Source organism: Akebia trifoliata, chromosome 16 (genome assembly GCF_017979445.1).
Source record: "Akebia trifoliata isolate Shusen 1 chromosome 16, ASM1797944v1, whole genome shotgun sequence".
In the NCBI taxonomy this organism is placed as follows: Eukaryota; Viridiplantae; Streptophyta; class Magnoliopsida; order Ranunculales; family Lardizabalaceae; genus Akebia; species Akebia trifoliata.
Window position 1 is genome coordinate 21,367,626 of NC_141390.1, and position 24,894 is coordinate 21,392,519.

A 24,894-nucleotide genomic window follows, 5' to 3' on the forward strand; every position below is an offset into this window, starting at 1 on the left:
ACTCATCTCTTCAAATCAAACACCATACCTCTTCAACCATCTCAACACTCCTTCTCCAAACAACTCCCTTACACCACCATTCCTCCCATCAACCATCACTCATCTCACCCCACCAAACACTCTACCCAAATGGATTTGGGTAAGATCCAAACCATTTGGGTTAAAACACAATCCATTTCACTCAATACAAAACTACCCTTATTTCTCCCTCAAATTTCATACCCTTCTTCTCTCAAACCCATGCCATTATCCACTATTCTCATCCTTCACCCCATTATACCCCTAAAATACCTCCCAACCTCTATAAAAACCCCTCAATTCTCCTCTTACAACAACTAATGAAAATTTGACAAAAAATCTCTATAAAAAAAAAATACAACTCACCACAACCCTCTACTCTACTCTACTCTCAACATCTCACTCTCAACTCAACTCAATCTTCTACAACCTCAAGCAAGTCCAAGTCAACTCAAGGGAAGACATACTTGAAGATCAAGATTGGGACAAGGTGGGTTCAACAAAAGGAACACCCCCTCCACATCCCTTCTTCTACTTTCCCCTTTCCTACACACTTGCACACACCCCATGGGTTAAATCACCAAAGGGCCCCTTCTTCATAAGGGTGCCCTTAATGATTGAAACCTACATCGAAAGCCCCTCACACTTGAGGGCACACATCATCGATTTCCTTTCACTTTATTTTCTTTTTATTTCAAAAAATCGAATCCGAGGTTACCACCTATGGTGGGTGGAGTGGGGTGCCTAATACCTTCCCTACTCCATAAATGGACCCCCTTACCTTGAATCAAGGTTGGACCACGTGCATTATCCGACGAGAGTCATCAAACATACAAATGTATGATTTTTCAAAAAATGTGACATCGGGTGACCATTCACACCCTTTTACTAATTTGAATGGTGACGACTCCAAAACACCCCAAAGTGGAGGGATGTTTGAAGAATATCGAAAATCCCGTGTCCACAAGGACGACATACTAATTTTTAAGTTTCAAACAAGTAAAAAAAATAAAAAAACAACTAAAAAAATAGAGAACACATAACAACTATTAAAATATATATATACCTCAACCTCAATCTCAACCTAAGTTGTACTAGTAAAAGAGAAAAAAGATGGTGATTAATGAAAGTTTTTAAGATTCTTGAATTGATGAATGATGATGTTGATGTTGATGTTTGATGATGAATATTGATTTGATTTGATCGTTCTTGAAAGTTGATTCTTGAAGGTTGAGGTTGAACACTTGAACTTGAAGGTTGAATGGATCTTGATTCTCAAGTCTTGAGTTGAAGGTTGATAGTTAATACTTGATCAATCTTGATTCTTGAAATTGAAGGTTGAACTTGAGTTGGATGAATCTTTATTCTTGATCTTCAAATTTTGATGACTTCACTTGATTCTTGAATCTTTACTTTAGTAGTTGATTGCTTCCTTTGTCTTCAAGTCTTAAGAGGTGAGAGTGAGTGACTTGAGTTGAGACTTGAAGTTTGAGAATTGAGAGTAGAGAATAGAGAGATTTAAGAGTTGGAAGCTCTGTGAGGAGAGTAAGAAAGAGATTAGATTATTAAAAGGTAGTAGAGATGTTGTAAAATAAGTATGAGGGGGTAAAAGAGAGTTTAAAGGAAAAATAAAATAAAAATAAAAATAAAAATTATGTGTCCAACGGTCAGTATGCCATCGCATATTTGTCGGATAGCATATTTTTGGATATGCGATGGTAGCATATTTTTGGATACGCCGATTCTAATTTCTTTTTCGTATTTCTTTAAATGATACCTTCCAACTTCTTGGACACACAAGACTAGGTTCAATAACTTGGAGGATATAATATAGACCTAAAGATCAACCTATAGATTATAGAACTAGCTTTAGTAGTATTTTTTTCCTGGTAATTGGGCTGTTCCTTCATTTTCCTAGTAATTGCACAAACATAACACACGTCATGTGCCAAGACAAAGCTTCCCAATGTCAATAGCAATTGGGCGACAAGGACACACTAGCCATGGTGTCATGGATAATTAATACCGCAGGGGTGCCAACAACCCAGGAAGCAAGGCACGTGCAAGCCCATATTGCAATATGCCGGCCTTCTTGGCAATGACACATAGGTACTAGTGTCACAAGAGACCAAGGGTGTGCAACCGCCTACCAAGGCACCGTCCACCATGTCACATGGTATAGTTAGATTTTATCTGCATGGTGTCCCAGAGTGCTTATTAGATGTGCATGTAGCATTTTAGGATAGACGCCTACCTAGGTCACTTGGGAACCTTGCACAATGCCACATGGCATAATTGGATTTTACCATATGGCAATCTACATGACGTCTCAGGGTCACACTAGATGTGCATCGGTGCATGTAACATTTATGGTAGGGAGTGCAACGTCTGAATCCTCACCCTAAAGACTAGTTCCATTTCCATATTTTTCTACTATCATAGAAATTGAATTTATTGGCTGAACTGTAGGTATGCTTAGGGCATGTTTGGCCATTGAGTTTGATCAGACTTTAGGAAATTTTCGTTTAGTCACTATGTGAATAGAATGAGTACAGCTAAGCAGAGTGACAAGATTGGGAATGTTGAACATAAAACCATGCATCCGAGAGAACCTAGGCTGCGATATGTCAAAACCAAGGTTGTAGCCGTTTCAACACTCCTTGATACGTGATGAAACTCCATGGAAAGTAGGAGGTTCTATCTTATTGTAGACTCCTTTTTCCATATTGTAGATTTTTTCAAGGGAAGGATTAAGCTTTCTGTAGTATAAGCTACCCTTTTTGCTGTGATTGCATTAAATTTAGTTGCTCTAATCAATTTATGCTTTTTTCCAAAAGAAACAACTGGTGTTCTGATAAATTTAATGTTTTGCAATAACTAAAACAGTTCATCCAAGATGATGACAGATATGAAAGGGAGCACGTCCATTGGCACACATCTCCATGATCTGCACAAGGAATGGGTTGAGGCTTCATGTCCAATCTGAAATGGAGCATCCATATAATGCTGTTCTCCTCCTGTGCAGTTCATATGATAAGGGTTGCAGGCCTTACATATGTGACTCAAGTTACAGACATTCAAATTGCTTGGATAGGTTTAAAAAATACTTTGGGAACAGCTCTTTGTGGCTTGATCAAGAGTCACTTCATGATTATACTAATGAATCTGTTTTAGGGGCAAGTGGAATGAGAAACAACTCGACCGAAGTTAATGAATATAACAATTTAGAAAATAATGGTGAAGAACTAGATAGGTATTTAGAAATGCGGGACAATGGCATTGTTGAAACAGGTGATCTGAACATTTTGGGCAAAGTGCCATTGGTGGAGGAAACTTATCATGTCCATTATGTAGAGGAGCCGTGAAAGGTTGGAAAATCGTAGAAGAGGCCAGACAATATCTTGATCTAAAACATCGGAGCTGTTCCTTGGAGTCGTGCTCATTCTTCGGTAACTACGTTGAGCTACGAAGGCATGCTAGAAAAGATTACCCAACAACTCGACCTGCTGTTATAGACCCATTGCGGCAATGCACTTGGCAATGCCTTGAGCACGAGCAAGATTACGGTGACATTGTCAGTGCCATACGTTCAGCCATGCCAGGTGCCATTGTGCTTGGGGACTATGCTATCGAAACTGGTGATGGTAATAGGGAAGGCAGCGATCCATTGAGCGGAGGGGTATGTCGAGACATTGGAGAAGGTATTGGCTCTCTTCTGGACCATTTTCTGATCGTCGGAACCTTTGGGGTGAGAATCTGTTGGGCTTGCAAGATGACGAAGAGGATTGGAATCTGGCAAGTGAGACCGGTGATGATATTACTTCAATACCAAGGAAGCGTCGGAGGTTTACACGGTCCAGGCCTGATGAAGATCTTCCATGATGCACGCTGTGCCCCTCTGGTAATTTTCCAGTTAACAAACCAATTTGCGGATATTGTATTCTCATCTGCTTGTTAACTGGTGTTTCCGTGTTAATGTTTTAATACTGTGCAGAATTGCCTCAATCCCATTAACGTTTGACTTGTTGCATTTAATCGTACTGAAATTCTAAGATTGCTGCAGAGCTATTGATTCAGACACTTTTAGTAGCAGAGAGAAATTGGGTTGGAGGATGATGGAGGAATTAGAATTTGGGTGATCTTTTTAACTCCATGCCTTAAATTTCCATAGAGTAAATTATATGATTTGTGTTTTAAATGGAGACTCTTTAGGATCTCAAAAAAAAATCGTATGTCACCATTAGCTTTTGAGTTTAATTGAAGGGTAGTTCTTAATTATCATAGTCATCTAAGTATCATTCGTTAACGCGATGTTCATGATTTAAGACCTCGATAAGATTGTGAAGTTGTGAACTGCATCAGATTATAGATGGCCACACCAGGAAAAGTCAAAGAAGTTTATAAAATTTAAATGCCATTTTACAGCAGTAACATATGATAGAAATTAAACTAAGGGTGTGTTTGATTGCTGGAAAATTCAAGTGAAAAAGCAGTTTCCGAGGAAAGTTCAATTCTTGATCTGTCATTTAGCTAAACAGATCTTCAACCCCTCATCTTCAAGCTCCCTACAAATTATATTTTGTTCTTGAGAATTATTTATTTATTTTCCATATTGTGGGTATCCCTAATTTGTTCTTGCGAATTATTTATTTATTTTCCATATTGTGGGTATCCCCACCATTCGGGTGAGACTAATTCCACGGTCACACGCACCGCCCTCTCGGAAAGTCCTATGTGCAACTGGCTGAGTTGAGGGTCAACCGGTACCCTAGAGAGGGGCCCCAAGGAATTCATTGCTTTGTATTCATGAGATTTGAATGTTGAAAGAAAATAAAAATTTGAAGGTAAAGTATAAAATTGTTATAACATTCAATTGTTAATTTGTCGATTTAATTTGCTAACCTACTAGGGGCAAAAACTTTTATCTAGGTCAAGGTCGAAAAATAAAAAATCCAAATCATTGAGATAAATAATTTAATCGTCAAGATTGACAATTCAATTGTTGTGTTCAATCGTTGATCTTAACACTTGAAATGTAGAGGTGGCCACATGGCAATATTTGGGAGAAATTTTATCAAATTAGGGAATAATCCCAATTTTGGAGGATTCTTCCCTCTTAAAAAATTACTAAATATATGGGTAAATGTAAAAATTGTAATTTAACTTGGATTAGGGTTTTTTTTTTTTTTTTCTAATTATAGATTTTAGGGTTTTTTCTATTTATAGGGTTAAAAGGTATTGTAAAATTGAGGAAAGAGAGACAAATGAGGGTGGTTTGAAGTTATCTTGTGAGGGGGATATGAAACACCTCTATAATTTATATTTTTCATTTTTTTTTCTTTCAACCTCGCCACTAGATAGATCTTCTTAAGATACACAAAATGAATATATTATAGTTGCAAAATGAACACAATGCACAAAACCATGCCCGAGGAAGTATACATCCTCAAGAAAGGAATAAACTCAAATACTTTAATTAATTTGTCTTGATAAATGTTGTAAAAGTCATGCCATTGTTTTTTATAATTTTTTTCTCTAGGACTTGAATGAGTTAAATTTGGTACCACGGTCTTCTATTCAAAATCATAAGTGACATGCTTTTAGAATCTAATGCAATGAAATCAAATTCTACTAGACATTTTGGAAGGATTAGAAGACATAGACTTGCTTTTTTATGATAGATTTTTCTCTTCGTTTTCTTGAGAAAGATAATATTTAAAAAATGAGATGACTTTATTTATAGATATATGGTACTGATTACAATAGTTTATACAAACTTTCATCAAACACATTGGTAACATCGTTTATATTTAACTAAAGTTTTTTTTTACCACCTTTATTCTCTTCGATTTACTTGGAGTCTATTGATCCTCTTCGACCTTTTGACTTGCTTGCATCTTTCCCCGTCAAATATCCTCGTGAGCCATCCATTTTCATTCCAAAATATGGTATATCCAATTGCAATGCCAATAATCACTCCACATCCATATCCTATCAACATAAATATTTTCCAATCAAGGTTACTTGTAGATGTTGAATCCTTGCGTTGTTGGAATGTCGTTGGTGGTGAAATCGCATTGTCGTCTTGACATAGCCTTGGCGATGGAATTCCACATAATCGAGGATTACCCTGATAAGAAGCATCTGAAAACGTATCAAATTGTTTACCTCGTGGTATGCTTCCTTCAAGATGGTTCTGTGTAAGGTTCAGCATTGCAAGGAATGTAAGAAGAAGTAGTTGCTGAGGAATCTCCCCTAAAAGCTTATTCTGCGAGAGATCCAATGACTCAAATTGTCTCAAGTTCCCCAATGAGGATGGGATGGGATCTATGAGGTCATTGCGAGACAAATTTAGTAGAATAAGTGATTTGAAATCTCCTATCACTTTTGGAATTTCACCTTGGAATCTGTTGTTAGAGAGATCTACAGAGACAAGGGTGGTCAAGATCTTCTCTAGTGCCCTTTCTTGTCCTTTGTACGAGAGGATAATTGAGAGATTATAATATTGATATTGTTGCTCTACATCTCCTATGTACATTGGGGACTTTTCCCCCACCAAAAGTTCATTTTGTTGTGGTGTCATCATCGCTTTCCAACTCTGAAAGTATTTTGCAGGCAAAGGTCCCGTAAATCCATTGGAAGAGATATCTAGGACATGCAACTCTTGAAAACCAGAATTGGTTAGAGGATTTTCAATGGGACCATAGAATATGTTGGATCTCAATATAAGGACCTTTAATGATTGCAATGACTCTAGCCAGAAGGGGAAGGTATCATGTAATTTATTGTTTCCAAGGTCTAGAATTTCTAGATAACTCAAATTAGTCAAACATCTTGGAAAAGATCCTTGCAATTGATTATGGGAGGCTTGAAAGACATTCAGAGAAATCAAATTGCAAATTGATTCAGGAATTTCACCATTTAAATCATTATCATTGAGTTGCAAGAATGTTAAGTTTTTGCAATCGCCAATCTCATGAGGAATTATTCCAGTGAAGTTATTGTTATTTAGTTGCAAGAAAAGGAGTTGGGTCCAATTGGACAGAAAGTGTGGGTAGATTTGACCAGATAGTTGGTTATTATTGAGCCACAGGGAATTGAGTTTTAGAGAGACCATGGAAAGAGGCAAAGGACCAGAGAGGTTGTTGAATGACAAGTCAAGATACTTAAGGTTGATGCAAAATCCAATTTCGTGGGGAATTCTGGAATTCAAGCTTGTTTTCGAGAGATCTAGGAACTGAAGAACGCTAAGGTTACCTATCCAAGATGATATGGGCCCACTAGTGTCGGGTTATTAGATAAATGAAGGGATGTGAGGTTAGTTAGAAGGCCAATTTCAGGGGGTATCTTACCATTGAGCTTGTTCATTCCCAAGTCAAGGGATTGAAGTTTGGTAAAATACTTGATTTCTAATGGAATCGGTCCTTCCAATGAATTATCAGTCAAGTAAAGGGACTGAAGTTGGGTAAGATATTTGATTTCTGATGGAATCGGTCCCTCCAATGAATTATTTATCAAGGAAAGGTATTGGAGGTTCTTAAGATTAGTAAAGAGTTGCACTGGAATACGGCCTGTTATAAGATTAGAAGACAACTCCAGATACTCTAAGTTGGGGCAGTGAAAGATGAATGGGGGAACCTCATCTCCCAGTGAGTTACTAGAGAGATCGAGAAATGTCAATGATACCATGCCCTTAAACTGATGAATTGGATCTGGATTCGTTAGATGGTTTCCACCAAGGTCGAGCACTTGTAACTTTTGTAAATTACTAAGCTCATGTGGGATCGCACCAGATAAGTAATTGCCACCAAGCCACAGAACTTGGAGATCTAAGAGATTTCCTATCTCAGAAGGGATCATACCTGTGAAATAGTTTCTCTCCAGAGAAAGAAAAGTGAGTTTTGAAAGAGACCCAATTTGAATTGGGATTTCTCCAAACAAGCTATTAATACTGAGGCTTAGGTAGGTGAGATTGGGGAAGGAGGAGAAGTCGAATTCATCAAGGGTACCATTCAGCCTCTGATCAAAGAGGACGATCTCGATGATGATCTCGAAGTTCTTGTCGCATTGAATTCCATTCCAATTGCAAGGATTGGGGACATCATCAGACCATGAATCCATATCAGTTCCAGTTGAATTGAAGAAACTTTTCTTCCATTTGAGCAAAGCTTGTGCTGCTGATGATGAAGATGATGATGATGATGTTGTTGATGCAGAAGTAGTCTGTTGTGGTATTATAAGAAGAAAAGCAAAAGAGATCATCAGAAAGAGAAAGAATGAATGACTATCTGATTTGAATGAATGACTCTTATCTCTCAAAAACCATATTATATTTATAATTATTATTACATGGAAGACAAAGAGAGCACAAAGTGTCTCTTACGTTTGACTAGAAGAACACGTGTCGGTCTCTTACGTTTGACAAGAACAACGTTGCAACGTGTCTCTACTCTCTCCACCCAAAAATCTTTCCTTGCTATGGGCTGTCAAGATTGGTACAGTGACTCGTAAATAATGGAACAATGGAACGTGACTCGTGTTTGACGGGCAATTAGGATATTGCATTTTTCTTAATAAAATTTTTTTTTAATAGATTATTTAGATTTACATTGTTAAAGTCTTACCCCAAAAGTAAATAATGACAGTTAATGAACAAGAGTATATCTTAGTTCCTTTGAACACTAATGACATTTTTTTGTTTTTTAGGTACTTCCAAGAAAACTAAAATCTATGGGCATTACATAAATTTAAAAACATAAGGGGTATCCCCTATATTCAACACAATCATGAGAGCTATGTAAAAAATCATACTATCTTGGTTCTTCCATGGCAACCTGACTGGCTTGGGTATTTGTAGATACTTAAGTTCTCCTTCATGTTAAGATTGTTAAAGTTAATAAAAGTAAGATATATCTAATTAAAAAATATTTAATAATTAAATAAAATAATGATAATTATGTAAATTTAGATAAAAAATAAGGATGTTCATAAGGTAATAAAGTAGAGTACTTGACACTCTAAAGACTATAAAAGTCATCATCTTCTATCAAGGTCAAGGTCGTTATCGGAATAATGGCAAGACTCATGTTTGACGAGTAATAAGGATATTTCTTATTTTCTTTTTGACCAATGAAGTTTTTCTTACTTGAAGATGTTTAGATAGCAATGTTAATGTTTTATCCCAAAAAGTAAATCATGAAGTTATATATGTAACTTAATTAAAAATAAGTATTTTATAATAATGCAATAAAAAAGTGTATTTGACACTCAAATTATTATAAAATCATAAAATGTCATAATTTTCTTTCTAGGTCACCATTGGAGTATGGGACAAGGCCCGTATTAGGTATGTAAAAAAGATATTTTTTTTTTCTTCGAGGAATAAACTAATTTTTAAAATAAATAATGGTTTGGGTCTTCTATTGCAACCTAGTTGGCTTGTGTCTTTGTAAATACTCTAGGTCTCCATCATGTCAAGATTGGTAAAGTACATAAAAGTAAGATATATATATATATAGGGTCGCGTTCCTAAGACTCATTTTGCGACTCACATCGCGACTCACCATTTCAGCCGTTCGATATTCGCTAAATCGACGGTTCAGATCGCGACTTGAGTTTAAAACGATGAAATTTCGTTATTTACAACTACCTCCCCGATAACAAAATAAAAAATAAAAACTAAAAACGAAATTTCAGCTCAGCCGAAACTTCGTCTTCTTCGCAACTTTCAGATCTGATTTCTCCATCCATATTCGCAAACGCAGAGAGAAATCTTCTTGTGTTCATCTTCGATCTCGAACATCGGTCGACTTGCTTGCTAACACAAAATAGAAAGAAAAGAAGACGAAAGAAAATCAGAACGAAAGAAAACTTCGTCTTCTTCGTTTCTGCCCTCTCTTCGATCTCGACTTCCTCTCTGCGTTCGACGATACACAGACCAACATCATTTGCAACGGCACCGACGAACCATTCTTCTTCGTCTTCTTCTCACTTCGATCTCGACTTCCTCTCTGCGTTCGTCACATACCAACAGATCTGATTTCCTCTCTTCTCTTTCTCTTTACAACGTTTCTTCCTCATCTCTATTCCCTCTCTCTCTCTCTCTCTAGAACAGACGACGACTCACAGAAACGAAGAGCTCGACAGAAACCCCAAGGTAACAAATCACAAACCCTTGTTTTTTTAATTTTTTTGCATTTTTATTTGTTTAATAATTTTTTTTTATTATCGGTCTTTGCTGTGTTTTTATTATGGAGAGAAAAATGGGTTATGGTGTGGATATTCAAACTTATTTTTTTCTCCCTTGAGAATTATCTATAATCTATGGATTTGCAGAAATTGTCACAATGAAGTTACTAAGTTTCCTTGTTGAAATTTTTTGATTCAGCATTAGGTTTTCTGTAAGTTCTTGTTTCTGAGTCAATATTCTTTGTCATTCAAAATCAAAATATTCAATGAAAATGTTTCGATTAGTGTGAAAATTTATACAATTTTCATGGAAATGATATGAAAATATTAACAAAATTTTTATGAAACTGTAAGAAATGATGAAACATATACGAAAACAGACTTGAAAGTCATCAAAATAGAACTCTTTCTTTTTAATACTTAGTCTCCCCATGTGATTTTCATTTTGAAAATAATCCAACTACTTTCTTTAATTTTCTCATCCTTAAATAAAACTCTTTGATTTTTGCTTTTAATGCATCTAATTTGTGCTGAATTTTTACATGGTTCATGTCATTGACCTTCTATTCATCCAGGCTCAACCATTGGGTGACATTACATCCCAAGATAATGGGTAACTTTTACTAAAAGCAGTGAGATTCAAACTTTATTGCTTTTGCCCATCATTATGTCAGATTAAGAGGTGTAAGCATGAGCATTGCCTGCATGATTATTGCCTCAATGTGCAAAGTTATTTGTCACATGTATTTATACTTACATATGTGCATTGCATTTGGTCAGGAGGGTGCTTCAAAGGTTTTTGAGTTACTTCAGGGTAAAGCATTCCGCTCTATTTGGTGGAGTACTTTGTTTGATTGCTTATCAATTTATGAACAGAAGTTTAAACAGTTCCTTCAAAGTACTGGAGTTGTGTTACTCGAGTTTGAGGAGGGTGATGCGAAAGCACTTGTTGCATATTTAAACATTCTTCAGAAGGTTGTCTTATTGCATTTGTGCAAATGTTAAATGGCTGTTGTAATACCTTTTTGTTTAGCATTTAATTATACAATTAGTGTGCTCTAGAAGTTGCAAGTAGTTCTATTATCTCGAGCATTATCAGCCTAATCAGTTTTCTTGCATCTAATCTGAATGTGTTTGTGAACCCTGGCATGCTAACAAACCTCTGCCTGTGTGCACTTGCATGCATTGTGGGGTGCATATGAGGGTGATAGTTGTACGCGTGTGTACAGGCAGATGCAAGTGTGGTGATTCTGAATATTTGTTCGTTTGTGACTTATCATAGAGCAAACAAAACATAAGCTATCCAGTCAATTTGTTTTCCCCCAGCGTATTTATCATCAATTTATTCATACTGAACTTAGAATGAGAACTTAGACTGAACTGGCAATGATGGCGTATTTATCATCAATTTATAAATTCTTTCTTCTTGGAAGCTTTTTCTGAATTTTTTTTTTTTTGGGGGGTATAATTTAATTTGATATTTATCGAGTTGATTGATTGATTGATGCTTTTCTTTTATGGAAAATGGGGTTGTTGGATTCATTGTTTGGGAGAGATACAAGGAAGCTCATCAAAGTGAAAGACAGCAATGGAGGTGAAAGCAGATTTACTTGATTTTCTGCATTCCATTGATATTTCTTCATGTTTTAACATATATTGAAACAAATGGATTTGTGTATTTGAGCTTGTAAATTGTTGTTCTTCCTATTGTTCTGCTATTTGAAGTTTTGTTTCAACTGAAGTACTATTTTTTTTTATTTATAATATTTCTACAGTTTCCTTTGTAGTTTATTTTTTTTCTTCTTCCACAATTGGGCTGTTAAGATTCCATTTAATGCTACTTTATATTCTCCAAATCAGGCCATTATAGCATTTGTTGTTAGTTGAGTTTTAGTTTCAAATACTGAGCTTCTCTTTTATGTTCTTCTTTCATTTAAGATCTCATTTCATTGTCCTTCAACTTCATTTTCTATTCTTTCTCTGTATCTAATCTTTTTATTTTCTACTGTATTTCCAATTTGCTTCAGCTGCTGCTTTCTTGTTATTTCACTAGTACATAGTTGTATTTTGTAACTGTTGAAGAAATTCAAGGCCTGCTTTCATAATGAGTTCTGTTGGTTAAACCTTGGCCTAAAAAATGGCTATGTGTCCCATTCAATTCTGTCTGGTTTATTGTCCAATTCATCAATTTAAAATTCATGTTTGAAATTCTAGTTTACAGATAATTGGGGTGAATGTGGTACGTAATGTCTTATACATCAAAATCCATTTTGATTGAAATTGGAGGGTCTTTGAAATGTGGATTTGATTGAAATTTCTGTTTTATGTGTTGTTGGGGTAAATTTTTAGCTTGGTGAAGTTAATTATTCTTCTTATATTTGTAAATTTCCAGATTCTTGAGAAACATGTTTATAGAAACATGATTTTCCCCTCATTTGAGTGTTGGATGGTCTTGATCTCTACATGAGACATGGGGATTGACAAACGAGGTTTAAAGGGTGGTGGAGGTTATGTTGGGGGTTTCCTTCAATTGTTTGACTGGAATGGCAAGTCGCGTAAGTTGTTCTCTAACATGTCTGATTCTTCAGGTATACTTTTCATCAAAGTTTTTGTAGATAATGGAGATATATGCATAGTAAAATGTGAAAATTTTGACCAAAATCTTGTCATACATGCTTGTTCTGATTTTGCTGTCGTAGATGAAACTCTTAGATCTTACTTCAATCCTGGAGGATCTTTTATGTTTGTAAAGTGCATATAATCTGACATACATTTGATTATGTTCCTCAGTTTAGAACATCGAGGAGCTCATTTGGGTGAAGACTAATCAACTACAAAAAATTATCAGAACGGGACGCACAGGCCATTGGCTCAATCATAGCAAGGAACATTGCCTTATTGGGGTTAAGGGGAACCCAGAAGTAAGTAGGAACATAGATACAGATGTCATTGCAGTTGAGGTTCGAGAGACAAGCCGTGTTATTTATTTGTTATGTATTCCCTTAAGGCAACAATGAAGTGGGAACAAACAAACCTACATACATGTGGCATAGAGATTCGGTATGACTAGGAGTCATGTGTACAAGTGAGGTATTCTCTCCACAGATATAATTCTATTATCAACATTGCAAAGATTCCATATGAGTCTGGCTTGTAACATGTTCAAATTAAGTCCATATGTCACCGCTAATCCCGCAATGCCTATAAAACAAAAGAGAGAAAAAAAAAAATAGATTAATGTTCTTTCAGTGGGTCAATCGCTCATAGTGCTTCACAATAATGGTGTCATAAATGATTTCAAATGGGATCGACTTACTGGGATCAATTACTCCCTCTGGTACAAAGATCAAGAATATTAAAAAGAAGGCAAATGTGATTAACGACAACATATCCAAGCGAAAGCATAGTCATTCCATTGCAAGAGAAGCATTAAGAAACTATACTCCCTATAAATCAACACCAAATAGTTAACAGTAGTAAGAAACTATACTCTGTGATCAAAGTGAAAGAAAACTACATCAGATTCCAACTCACAAGATAACAAAAATGTAAATTCAAAGGAAAACATAACATACCCTCATTCCAAATGAAAGGCCTCGTGATCGCTCTCCATGTCTTTGCCCAATTCTTGTATATCATCAATTTCTGAAGAAAAATTCATAAATAAATAAATAAGACATTACTTAAAATTTATTAAATGCATTAAATTAAGTCATTAGTTTATAAAGATACTTATAATTACCTTGAGTACAATCTTTTTTCTTTCTATTTGGATTCACAGGACATATTCGCTTATCATGTCCAAATTTATGACAGAATGCACATTTTCTTTTCTTCTTTTGTTTCCTCAACTCAATACTGCTTTTCAACCTACCCATAGTATCAACTTTTTCTTTTCCCTTGTCATCCTTCTTTCTACCCTTTGTTTGCGTGATATTCGGGTTTAAAAGTAATTGAGGTAGGTTACATTTTTCTTTTTCATGTGCCTCTTCATTCGGTTGAGCAACAATTTCTGTCATTTCTTCCATTTTAATTGCATAAATTTGTTTCGACAAATCATTTACGGCATTCGTGAAAAATGTGTATGCTTTCATTGAAGATGATGCATAACTGGCTAATGTAGTAGCCTGTTTACACATATTGCCATATCTCAATGCTTCGGAAGGTTCATTCCCATCGATTGCTACTTGTACATCCATCACCCTAAATTTATTAGCCCCTTGTCTCCATCTCTCAATAATAAAGTGTGATGGTATAACATCAATGTCAAGATGTGTGAACACCTTTAAAAAATGTCGACAAATAATTCCAAAAAACTCAAAGTTTTTGCACCCACATGTACCCTCGTAGGTATCCACATTTATTTTCAAAATAAAGTCATCAGGCTCGCCAAACTTAGTTTTCACTAAAAACGTTTGAATTCCTTCTTCCATCTCCCTTCTTTCAACTTTATATCGAAAAACTTGGACCCATTCTTCCTTTATTTTTTCAAATATATTTCTCGTATAAACTGTTGCTGCATGTTTCAAAATCAAGTCGTTCTCATTGACACATCGAAACTTGTGTTCTGTCTCATAATCTTCATCACTCTCCTTTTTCAAAATATTCTTCAATGCTTCCTCATATTTCACAACAAATTCTCTGAGATTTGTTCTCGAATTAACAAATCCATCAAAAAATGCATTAATGCTTTCGCTACGCCCAGTGGTATTCATACCAGCAAAAAAAGTTGTTCGATTATACGTAGGCACCCAAGATTCCGTATTTCAAACAGGTGTTGCAACCATTCATTTTCTTCTAATCCATTTTCCTGAATCACGTTATGCCACTGTTTTTCGAACTCTTCCCCAGAATATGTCGACCAAATACATTTTTCTATCTTACTTTTGAAAGTAGAATTTTCAAAATATTTATGAGACAATTTTTCCGCAAATTTCTTCCGAATGTGCCAAATACATAGACGATGACGGCTGTTGGAAAAAACTTGGGCAATTGCATTCCTCATTGCCAAGTCCTGGTCTGTGATTATTGAAATTGGATGTTTTCCCCTCATAGCTTTAAGCCACAACTCGAACAACCATACAAAAGTAGTCTCTGTCTCATCTCCTAGAAGAGCGCATCCAAATTGGATAGATTGAAAATGATGATTGACTCCAGTAAACGGGGCGAACGGCATCTTGTACTTATTTGTCCTATAAGTTGTGTCAAATGTAACCACATCACCGAAATATTCATATGACAATCTTGACCTCGCATCCACCCAAAAAAAATTAACTGCTCTCCCATCTTCATCACATTGTATCCCATAGAAAAATTGTGGATTTTCATTCTGTTTTTCAATAAAGTACTCAAGTACACATTGTGCATCGCCTCTTTCCAAATCCTGTCGCCTAACATTTCGAAGGTGATTGTAGCAGTCTCTATTATCAAAACCGATCATATCTCCACAAAGAATTGATGGAACTTTATTAATTTGAATGTTTTGATTACGAAATATTTCTGTTAGATCCTTAGCTACGCTCGGCATATTTCGGTTCGACTTTATTTTCATTCTCTTCGATGGCGTGACAATCTTGTGATTATGATCATCGTTGAAAAGCGACACTCTCCATTTTACTACACGTTGGTCGAATACAATGCGCATGTATGCTCCACATCCACATTTAACAGTAGAACAACTTTTTGCAATTCTCTTCTTCCCCTTTTCATTCTCATCTGTCATCGCATCTTCTTTTATCCTCGGTGCATGTTTGCCTTCATGTATGCAACAATATTTTATCCCAGTCACCGCATTTGAACCTCTTATTGTCCTTGAACTACTTCGTATACGAATACAAAACCCTTCTTGACGTCTGTATTCTTCATAGTAATTTTCTGCTTCCTCACTTGAATCAAAAACCATTCCAACATATGGTGCTTTTAACTTTTGAACATCTTTGTTAGGACTGAGGTAATCAACATGTTCCCCAATATCTACTTCCATAATCGAAGATGATCCCACATTTTCATTCATATGTACACTCCCACACTTGTCAACGTCAATCATATCCATGAAGAATTATCTAAAACAAATTAACAGAAGTCCCAGTTGAGATTAACCAAAATATATTGAAATTTCTATTTATTCAACATCTAAATAATAATACAAAAGGAGTTGCCAACTCATATTTCTTACATTCAAATCAATGATACTCGAAGCTATCTAAAAGAATAAATGGAAAGCCATTTCTAAAATCCTCAAAAGGATTAGTGGCATGTGTGTCAAATAGCTAGTTAACTTACCTCGAAAAGCCTTAGAAAATATGACCAAGTCTATAAGGCCACTTGTAATGAATAAGTGATATACATTTACTTATTACATCCCCAATTTCATAAATAATTTATCACACCCTAGTTAAATATTAAAACACACAATCCAAACATTACAAAAGCTTGGTTCAACTAATTATTTCAACATTACAAAGCGTCATAACACATTGAAACAACTTTAACAGTCATTTACAATTAGGATTAGGCTTATATAAAATCCTAAATCTCATAAATGAAAATCTTTATAAATAAATAAAAAAGACAAAATAATGAGAGAGTGTGTTTCTATTGGCACCCCAACTTTTACCTATTCTCAACATTACAAAGTGTTATAACACATTGACACAACTTCAATAGTTATTTACAATTAGGATTAGGCCCATATCAAATCTTAAATCTAACAAATAGAAATCTAAAACAAAACAAAAAATTTGAGAGTGTGTTTCTATTGGCACCTCAATTTTCACTTATTCTTTTCACTTATTCTCAATGATGACTTATTTTTTTAAGGGGTGAATCTCCATTTCGTACCCTGAATATGAAAAAAATTCGGATTCGGTACAATAATCATTTTAACTCCCAAAAAATGTTTTTACAGTGAATTCATCACTTTTATAATCTACGAATTCATGAATTCTGTCAGTTTTATAGTCTATGAATTCTGTCAGGTTAAAAATCCATGTCAATAGACAAAATTCTAAAACTAAAAAAATTTGGTTGTAGGAGTTTTAAATTAAATTTTCTTCCATTACATCATTATTTCTTTATCTGTTTTTGATAGGTAAAAATTGCATATTTAACAGAAATGATAAAGTTTTAATATAGAAGTCATTAAACTCTCTCATGGACATCATCATTTCAATCTAGGGATTTCTTTTTTTCTTTGTCTTTGGGTGTAAACTCTTTAAGGAATTCAAGAGTGGTATTTTTTTCAAGATCTCTTAGGTAGATGGGTAAATCTCTACAACCTTGGTTATCCGGTTGTAGAAAAATCTAAAAATAGAGGTTGAAAGCCCTAAGTCACCACCAACCTTGTCTCTATAATAAAAAATTTGGAATTTTTTTTTAAAAAATCCAACAAGAAAGTGAAAAAATTGAAAGCCCTAAGTCACCACCCAACAACACACTAAAAACCGAAGAAGAAGAAAACGAAGATGGAGATGGAGATACTCAGCAAAAAAATTAAAAAGAAAAATTATTAAACAAATAAAAGTGCAAAAAAAAATAAAAAACAAGGGTTTGTGATTTGTTACCTTAGGGTTTCTGTCGAGCTCTTCGTTTGTATGAGCCGTCGTCTGTTCTAGAGAGAGAGAGAGAGAGGGAATAGAGATGAGGAAGAAGCATTGTAAAGAGAAAGAGAAGAGAGGGCAGAAACGAAGAAGACGAGTTTTCTTTCGTTCTGATTTTTTTTCGACTTCGTTTCTTTCGATGATTTTGTAAAGAGAAAGAAAAGAGAGGGCAGAAATGAAGAGATCGAAGATGAACACAAGAAGATTTCTCTCTGCGTTTGCGAAGATGGATGGAGAAATCAGATCTGAAAGTTGCGAAGAAGACGAAGTTTCGGCTGAGCTGAAATTTCGTTTTTAGTTTTTATTTTTTATTTTGTTATCGGGGAGGTAGTTGTAAATAACGAAATTTCATCGTTTTAAACTCAAGTCGCGATCTGAACCGTCGATTTAGCGAATATCGAACGGCTGAAATGGTGAGTCGCGATGTGAGTCGTAAAATGAGTCTTAGGAACGCGACCCATATATATATATATATATTATATATATATATATATAATTAAAAAATATTTAATAGTGTTTAATAAATAAATAAAATAATGGTAATTATGTAATTTTGTTACAAAATAAGAATGTTTATATTGCAATAAAATAGAGCACTTCGCCACTCTAAAGATCACAAAACTCATCATCTTCTATCATGGTCATTTTGGACTAAGGGGAGGAGACCCACATTTGACAAGTAACAAGGATATTGCTTATTTACTTCATTTGCCAATAAAGTTTTTCTTACTAAAAGATTTTTTTAAAAACATTGTTGATGTGTTATCTCAAAAGTAAATAATGGAACTTATGTTATTTAATTAAAAATAAGAATTTTAAAAAATAAAAAAAAAAAAAAGTGTATTTGAGACTCAAATTATATAAAAAATTCAAAATGTCATCATTTGGTCACCATTGGAGTATGGGACAAGGCCACACGTAAAAAAGATATATTTTTTTTCCTTCGAAGACTTATCGGAATAATGGGAAGACTCGTGTATGACGAGTAATACGGATATTTCTAATTTTCTTCATTGGCCAATAAAATTTTCTTACTAAAAGATTTTTTAGATCAACATTATTAATGTCCTATCCCGAAAGTAAATAATGGAACTTATCTAATTTAATTAAATATAAGAATTTTACAATAATGCAATAAAAAAAAGTATATTTAACACTCAAATTATTATAAAAAGTACAAAATGTCATCATTTTCTTTCTAGATCACCATTGGAGTATGGGACAAGGCTGCACGTAAAAAAAAAAAATATTTTTTCTTCGAGGACTTAAAGATTTTTTACAATAAATAATGGTTTGGGTTGTCCATTGCAACCTGGTTGGCTTGTTTCCTTGTGAATACTCAAGGTCTACATCATGTCAAGATTGGTAAAGTTAATAAAAGTAGGATATATCTAATTAAAAAATATTTAATAAAAAAAATAATGGTAATTATGTAATTTAGATAAAAATAGCAATAAAGTAGAGTACTTGACACTCTAAAGACTACATAAGTCATCATCTTCTATCAGACTCAGGGTCGTTATCGGAGTAATGGGAAGACCCGTATTTGGCAAGTAATAAGGATATTTCTAATTTTCTTCATTGGCCAATAAAAATTTTCTTATTAAAAAGATTTTTTAGATCAACATTGTTAATGTCTTATCCTGAAAGTAAGTACTGGAACTTATCTAATTTAATTAAAAATAAGAATTTTACAATAATGCAATAAAAAAGCGTATTTAACACTCAAATTATCATAAGAAGTACAAAATGTCATCATTTTCCTTCTAGATTACATTGGAGTATGGGACAAGGCCGCAGGTAAAAAAGATATATATTTTTTCTTCGAGGACTTAAAGAATTTTTAAAATAAATAATGGTTTGGGTTATCCATTGCAACTTGGTTGGCTTGTTTTTTTGTAAATACTCTAGGTTTGCATCATGTCAAGATTGGTAAAGTTAATAAAAGTATTATATATCTAATTAAAAAATATTTAATAATCAAATAAAATAATGGTAATTATGTAATTTAGATGAAAAATAAGGATGTTCATAATGCAATATAATAGAGTACTTGACACTCTAAAGACTACAAAAGTCATCATGTTCTATCAGACTCAAGGTCGTTATCAGACTAATGGGAAGACCCGTGTTTGACGAGTAATAAGGATATTGCTTATTTTCTTCATTTGCCAATAAAGTTTTTCTTACTAAAAGATTTTTTAGATCAACATTGTTAATGTCTTATCTCGAAAGTAAATAATGGAACTTATGTAATTTAATTGAAAATAAGAATTTTACAATAATGCAATAAAAAAAGTGTATTTGACACTCAAATTATTATAAAAAATACAAAATGTCATCATTTTCTTTCTAGATCACCATTGGAGTATGGGACAAGGCTGCACGTAAAAAAGATATATATTTTTTCTTCGAGGACTTAAAATTTTTTTAAAATAAATAATGGTTTGGGTCTTTCATTGCAACTTGGTTGGCTTGTGTCTTTGTAAACACTCTAGGTCTCCATCATGTCAAGATTGGTAAAGTTAATAAAAGTAAGATATATCTAATTAAAAAAATATTTAATAATAAAATAAAATAATGATAATTATGTAATTTAGATGAAAAATAAGAATGTTCATAATACAATGAAGTAGAATACTTGACATTCTAAATACTATAAAAGCCATCATCTTCTATCAGGCTCAAGGTCGTTATTGGAGTAATGGGAAGACCCGTGTTTGACGAGTAATAAAGATATTTTTAAGCCTATATTTGTAGCCGCAATGCTTCGATGATATCAATACCCCTGTTATATGGAGCAGAGGAATATATTTAGGAAATTTAAACTGAACTCAACATTAAAGAGATTAGTTGATTTAACATAATCCAAGGCTTTTTAAATGAGACTGACTTGCATTAGAAGCTAGAAAATTTCTTGCCAGAATCTTTGGCCAAGATATATCTTACAAATTAGTAAAAATAATTTTTTAGGCTTCAAACAATCACGACAAGCACTTTGGCCTCGGTCCAGTAGCCTAACTGACAAGTTTTTTCAGCCCTTCTAAAAGTTCACCCTAAGATAATAGATATTGACGGTTGAACCAAACACTTGATGCATATGTGATTGAAACAGTTGGGCCACCAACTTGGGGTCCATTTCAATCTTTTGAGGATCTTTATTTATTCATTTTAGTTTATTGGTGTTGTCTAAATAATCCAAGTTAACAGAGTCGATATACATATACTTCTTTGAATGCGAAAATTTTAAGTTTCTTGTTCTTAGGAATTTGAATTTATCTATATGAGCAATGCAAAGATCCATATCAATCTCTGGATGTGAAAATTTTAAGTTTCTAGTTCTCCATTCGAATGGGCTAATTGGTTCTATACCTTGAACACTTTAAAAAACTGCACAAACTTATTTCCATTTTTTGGACTTTTTCAAGAACGATCCACACCCAAGTGTATTGTGTCAATGAGCAGCACAAGTATTGCAAGGTATGTCAACAGTGCATGAGTGTGACAAAAACAAAAAATTTATAGTTTACTCAATATATTTATAGACAATATTTTCACTTAAAAATTTTAATCCTGTTCAATTTCTAAAACATGCTCAATGGAAACTCCCTGCCTCGCAACTCAACTTCCACACCTTAAATAAAGTTTTATACTACTAATTTGGCTCCACTTCCCTCATCTAGTCGTACTTAACCAAAATAGCACATTTTTTTTGAAAAAAGTGTAAAATATCAAAACTTTCCCAATCACATAAATATCCATTTTTTGATCGATGACCTAGGTATTGAATGGAACCCCATCCTAATATTAAGAATCAACCATCTAAGTTCTTAGCCAGAGCTCCTCTCTTAGCCAAATAATCCACCGCAATATTGGCTCTGTTGGAAAGTTGAATTAGTCAGAAATTAGGTTGTATGGAGGCAATGTTATTTGCTCTTTAGGTTGTATGAAAGCCTTTTGAGATCTATTCTACATTTCTAATGTAAATGAGAAAGCTTGCATCTCTAATCAAAGTATCTTGGACCCCCATTAGAAGTTTGTAGTTCTTACATTTGAATCAACTCTGTCATGAGTGTTGGGGAAAAAAAAAAAGACATTTTAATAACAAACCATAAAATAAAAAAAAATTAAAAAAAACAAATGGAGGCTGAAAAGCTATATTCTAAGCTTCAGAACAAAAGAATGCTATTTTTTATTTTCATATGTGGATTCCACTCATCAAGTTCTTATTTGATGTCTCTACGAGAACACCACAATATTATTTGGGATGACATCCTATAGTAAATTAGAAACATATTTTTATTCAACTAGTGTTACAAATAACTGGCTAACTTTATCTCTTTGAGTTAATTCCACAAGTGCTAGTCAATTACATTTTTGGGGAAATTGTTATTATGTCAAAAGAATTCATATATACTCTTTCTCTACCTTTACACACACAAAGGTTGTATAGTATTTTATGGACAAAACTTTCCCAATGCGAAAGAGGAATCGTGCTTTTCTAAGTATTTGAAAAATACCCCTAATTTCCTCTAGTCTGCTGCACTATTGCTTATCTGATTTTTTGAAGAAACCATTATCCAGCCTGAATTTTTTTCCCTTAATGTTTGGTTGTCCAAAAGAATTTCCTTTTGTGATTCTTCATACATTAATATCAAACTTTGTTCATAAATTGCCAGCTATACATGAAGAATTTACACGTTTAAAGGTGCATGGCTGGTACTCCCTAGTAGGTTAATTTCTGTGAAAGCCAGTATACCGCTCTTTTATACTCTCTTATCTTTAAAGATGGATACAATAGCTTCATGGCCATCATTTGAAATATCCTGGTGTTATGTGTTACAGCTATGTGGATCTAGTAGGCCATGACCTTGAGTGTGGTCATGTAAAACTCATAAGCTTGTCTGGTTGACATAGTGTGGTTATTTAAAATTAGCTAGTGTAATCGTTTGAACAGAGTGTGATAATATTTTGTAATGTAAATGCCGTGTTTTATTCTAATTATGGTGTGATAATTAATTGAAGTATAATAAGTAAAAAGTGGGGTGCCAATAACATTTCCTAAGAAATTGAAGTGTAATAAATGAAATTTGGGGTGCCAATAACAAGACTTTTTCTTTATATAATTGCAGGTTTTATTTTGAAACGAAAAATTTAATAATTTTTTTAAAACATTAGAGACAGTTTTGAATCGCCTAGACTAATATTTTTTTTTTTTTTTAAATTGTTATTAGAGGTGGTTTTAATCTGTCGAGTATAATTCATCTATTTAATTATAGAAATTAATCCAAGACAATTTTAAACCACCTCTAAAAATCTAACAATCGCCTTAAATCACATTAATTAGAGGTGGTTTTGTAACCGCCGTTACTTGGCCACTAAAAGTAATTGAAGACACCACTATAGTGGGCATATGACTAAACCGCCCTTACATATATTGGAGGCGATTTTCAGTAATTTGGTGGCAATTAAAATCGCCACAAAAAGCTTCATATTTTGTAATGCCCGACTCACTTGCTTACATGGTTACCTAATTTTGCCATCAACAATATTTGGTGTGTTTTAACTAGACATACTTTTGAATTGAACCGAAAATTTGATGGTCTCGGATGTCATTAAAAATAATCAAGTTGGATCGTCGAGACACTGGGTCTGGTTGACAGAAGTCCATCTCTACCATTGAAAACCTATTGATTGACTTTGATTTGACTTTAAGTCCTACTTCTCAATTTATTTTTGCTTTAATTGATTGTCAATGTGCAGGGTATTGCATCGAGACTAGAATGATTGATCAATATTCGGCTCGTTAGCAACCTAACAATTTCTAAAGCATGCACCAATATTATCTTTTATTACTCTAGCAATTGATGAGTTTAGAATCGTTGCTCCACTGGATCACAACTCAATTGAAAGTAGGTCGACTTTGATTTTAAAAAGTATCAAGACCTTTTGCAATTTCAAATTTTAGGTGGCCAGTGGAATTTCCAAACTTTTGATGGGCTTGCTTAAAATTTCAAGTTTCCCAAGTTATTTGAACCACTTGTTGGTGTTTTGAAATGTCGTCTTTTTAGAAAAAAATTCGTAATTTCCAAAAACTTGATGGATGAAATAGCAAATTCGTTAGCACCATAGCATCCGTCTCATCGAGACTCAAGATCTTCGATTTGATTAGTCCCAGGCTCAAATCAGAGTTGAGATGGGCTAGAGATCTTAAATATACGAAAATCGAGGAAAGGGCCCACGCATGATTTTTTGTTTTTGCAAATTTCATAATATTTCTTTAAATTTTTTGGGGATTCGAGCTGCTTCCATGTTGGACACAACACAAAGGGCTACAGTTCAAGTTTTAGATTGATTGGGTTTGAATCCGATTGATTGGGCTACAACATCAATTTGTAAATCACTTTTAACGAGGTTAGAAGTTTCAGATTGGTTAAAAATCTAAAAATCTGTTCAATCCAAAATTTTTAAGCCATATATATTTGTTCTTCATAATAAAATTTATGTTTATTATGACACACCTTTGAATTTCAATTTACTTTGACTAGTTTTAAAATTATGGTAAAAGTCAACTCTCTTTTCTTTTATTCTTTTTTTTTTCACTGGGAGAAAAGAACCTTGACAATTCGTCTTCTGGTAAGAGTTCAGTTTTTGTTGAATTCGTCTTCTAGATTTTTAGTTTTTTAATCCCTGGATAATTGTGGAAAAGAAATTCCACTATTTCATATGATTAGAAAATGATGCAATAGCCTGAAATTTAATTTCTCATTATCTTACCAGTGTTAAAAATATATGTTTTTCAATAAATCAAAAGTTGGTCCCCTATGATTTGGTATATTTTCATGTTGACCCTTAACCTTTTGAGAATTTCACAATGTTAACGTTCCAATATTACTATATTAGCATCTCATTTATAATGAGAAATTCTATTGCCACACCAACTTTGGCTAACGCCACCCAATTCATAAGTAAATATGGGATTTTTTCTAAAATATGCGCAACTTATGTCAAAATTCTGATTTTAATACATCGTTCGTTTTAATTCCCAAAACATGTTTTTTCAGTTAATTCATCACTTTTATAATCAATG

General features: G+C 33.9%; 4 protein-coding genes, 1 long non-coding RNA gene and 1 pseudogene across 5 annotated transcripts in view; 3 read left to right on the forward strand and 3 right to left on the reverse strand.

Moving 5' to 3' along the window:
• Nucleotides 1-3,157, forward strand: part of LOC147382826 (uncharacterized) — a 47,802-nt gene extending 44,645 nt beyond the window's left edge. The window contains exon 3 of the long non-coding RNA XR_015173294.1: nt 2,905-3,157. This is a non-coding gene — a long non-coding RNA (uncharacterized LOC147382826). The remainder of the gene's footprint in view (nt 1-2,904) is intronic.
• Nucleotides 3,158-3,313: 156 nt separating this feature from the next.
• LOC147382829 (uncharacterized) lies at nt 3,314-4,053 on the forward strand (annotated as a pseudogene).
• Nucleotides 4,054-4,066: 13 nt separating this feature from the next.
• LOC147382830 (uncharacterized) overlaps nt 4,067-24,894 on the forward strand; it is a 118,441-nt gene continuing 97,613 nt past the window's right edge. The window contains exon 1 of the mRNA XM_086427494.1: nt 4,067-4,153. The gene's annotated coding sequence lies outside the window, so the exon portion shown is untranslated. The remainder of the gene's footprint in view (nt 4,154-24,894) is intronic.
• On the reverse strand, nt 5,703-8,303 carry LOC147382831 (uncharacterized). The gene is made up of 2 exons (XM_086427490.1): nt 7,831-8,303; nt 5,703-7,758 (listed from the first exon to the last, which is right to left on the reverse strand). Exons 1-2 carry the CDS (start codon nt 8,278-8,280, stop codon nt 7,276-7,278), a joined length of 933 nt encoding a protein of 310 aa, XP_086283616.1. The 5' UTR covers nt 8,281-8,303; the 3' UTR covers nt 5,703-7,275.
• On the reverse strand, nt 5,855-6,601 carry LOC147382832 (receptor-like protein 9DC3). Its single transcript, XM_086427234.1, has one exon. It carries the CDS (start codon nt 6,599-6,601, stop codon nt 5,855-5,857), a length of 747 nt encoding a protein of 248 aa, XP_086283360.1.
• LOC147382833 (protein FAR1-RELATED SEQUENCE 5-like) lies at nt 13,231-16,258 on the reverse strand. The gene is made up of 4 exons (XM_086427235.1): nt 14,958-16,258; nt 13,949-14,916; nt 13,782-13,851; nt 13,231-13,652 (listed from the first exon to the last, which is right to left on the reverse strand). The coding sequence occupies exons 1-3, from the start codon at nt 16,256-16,258 to the stop codon at nt 13,784-13,786; spliced, it is 2,337 nt and encodes a 778-aa protein (XP_086283361.1). The 3' UTR covers nt 13,231-13,652; nt 13,782-13,783.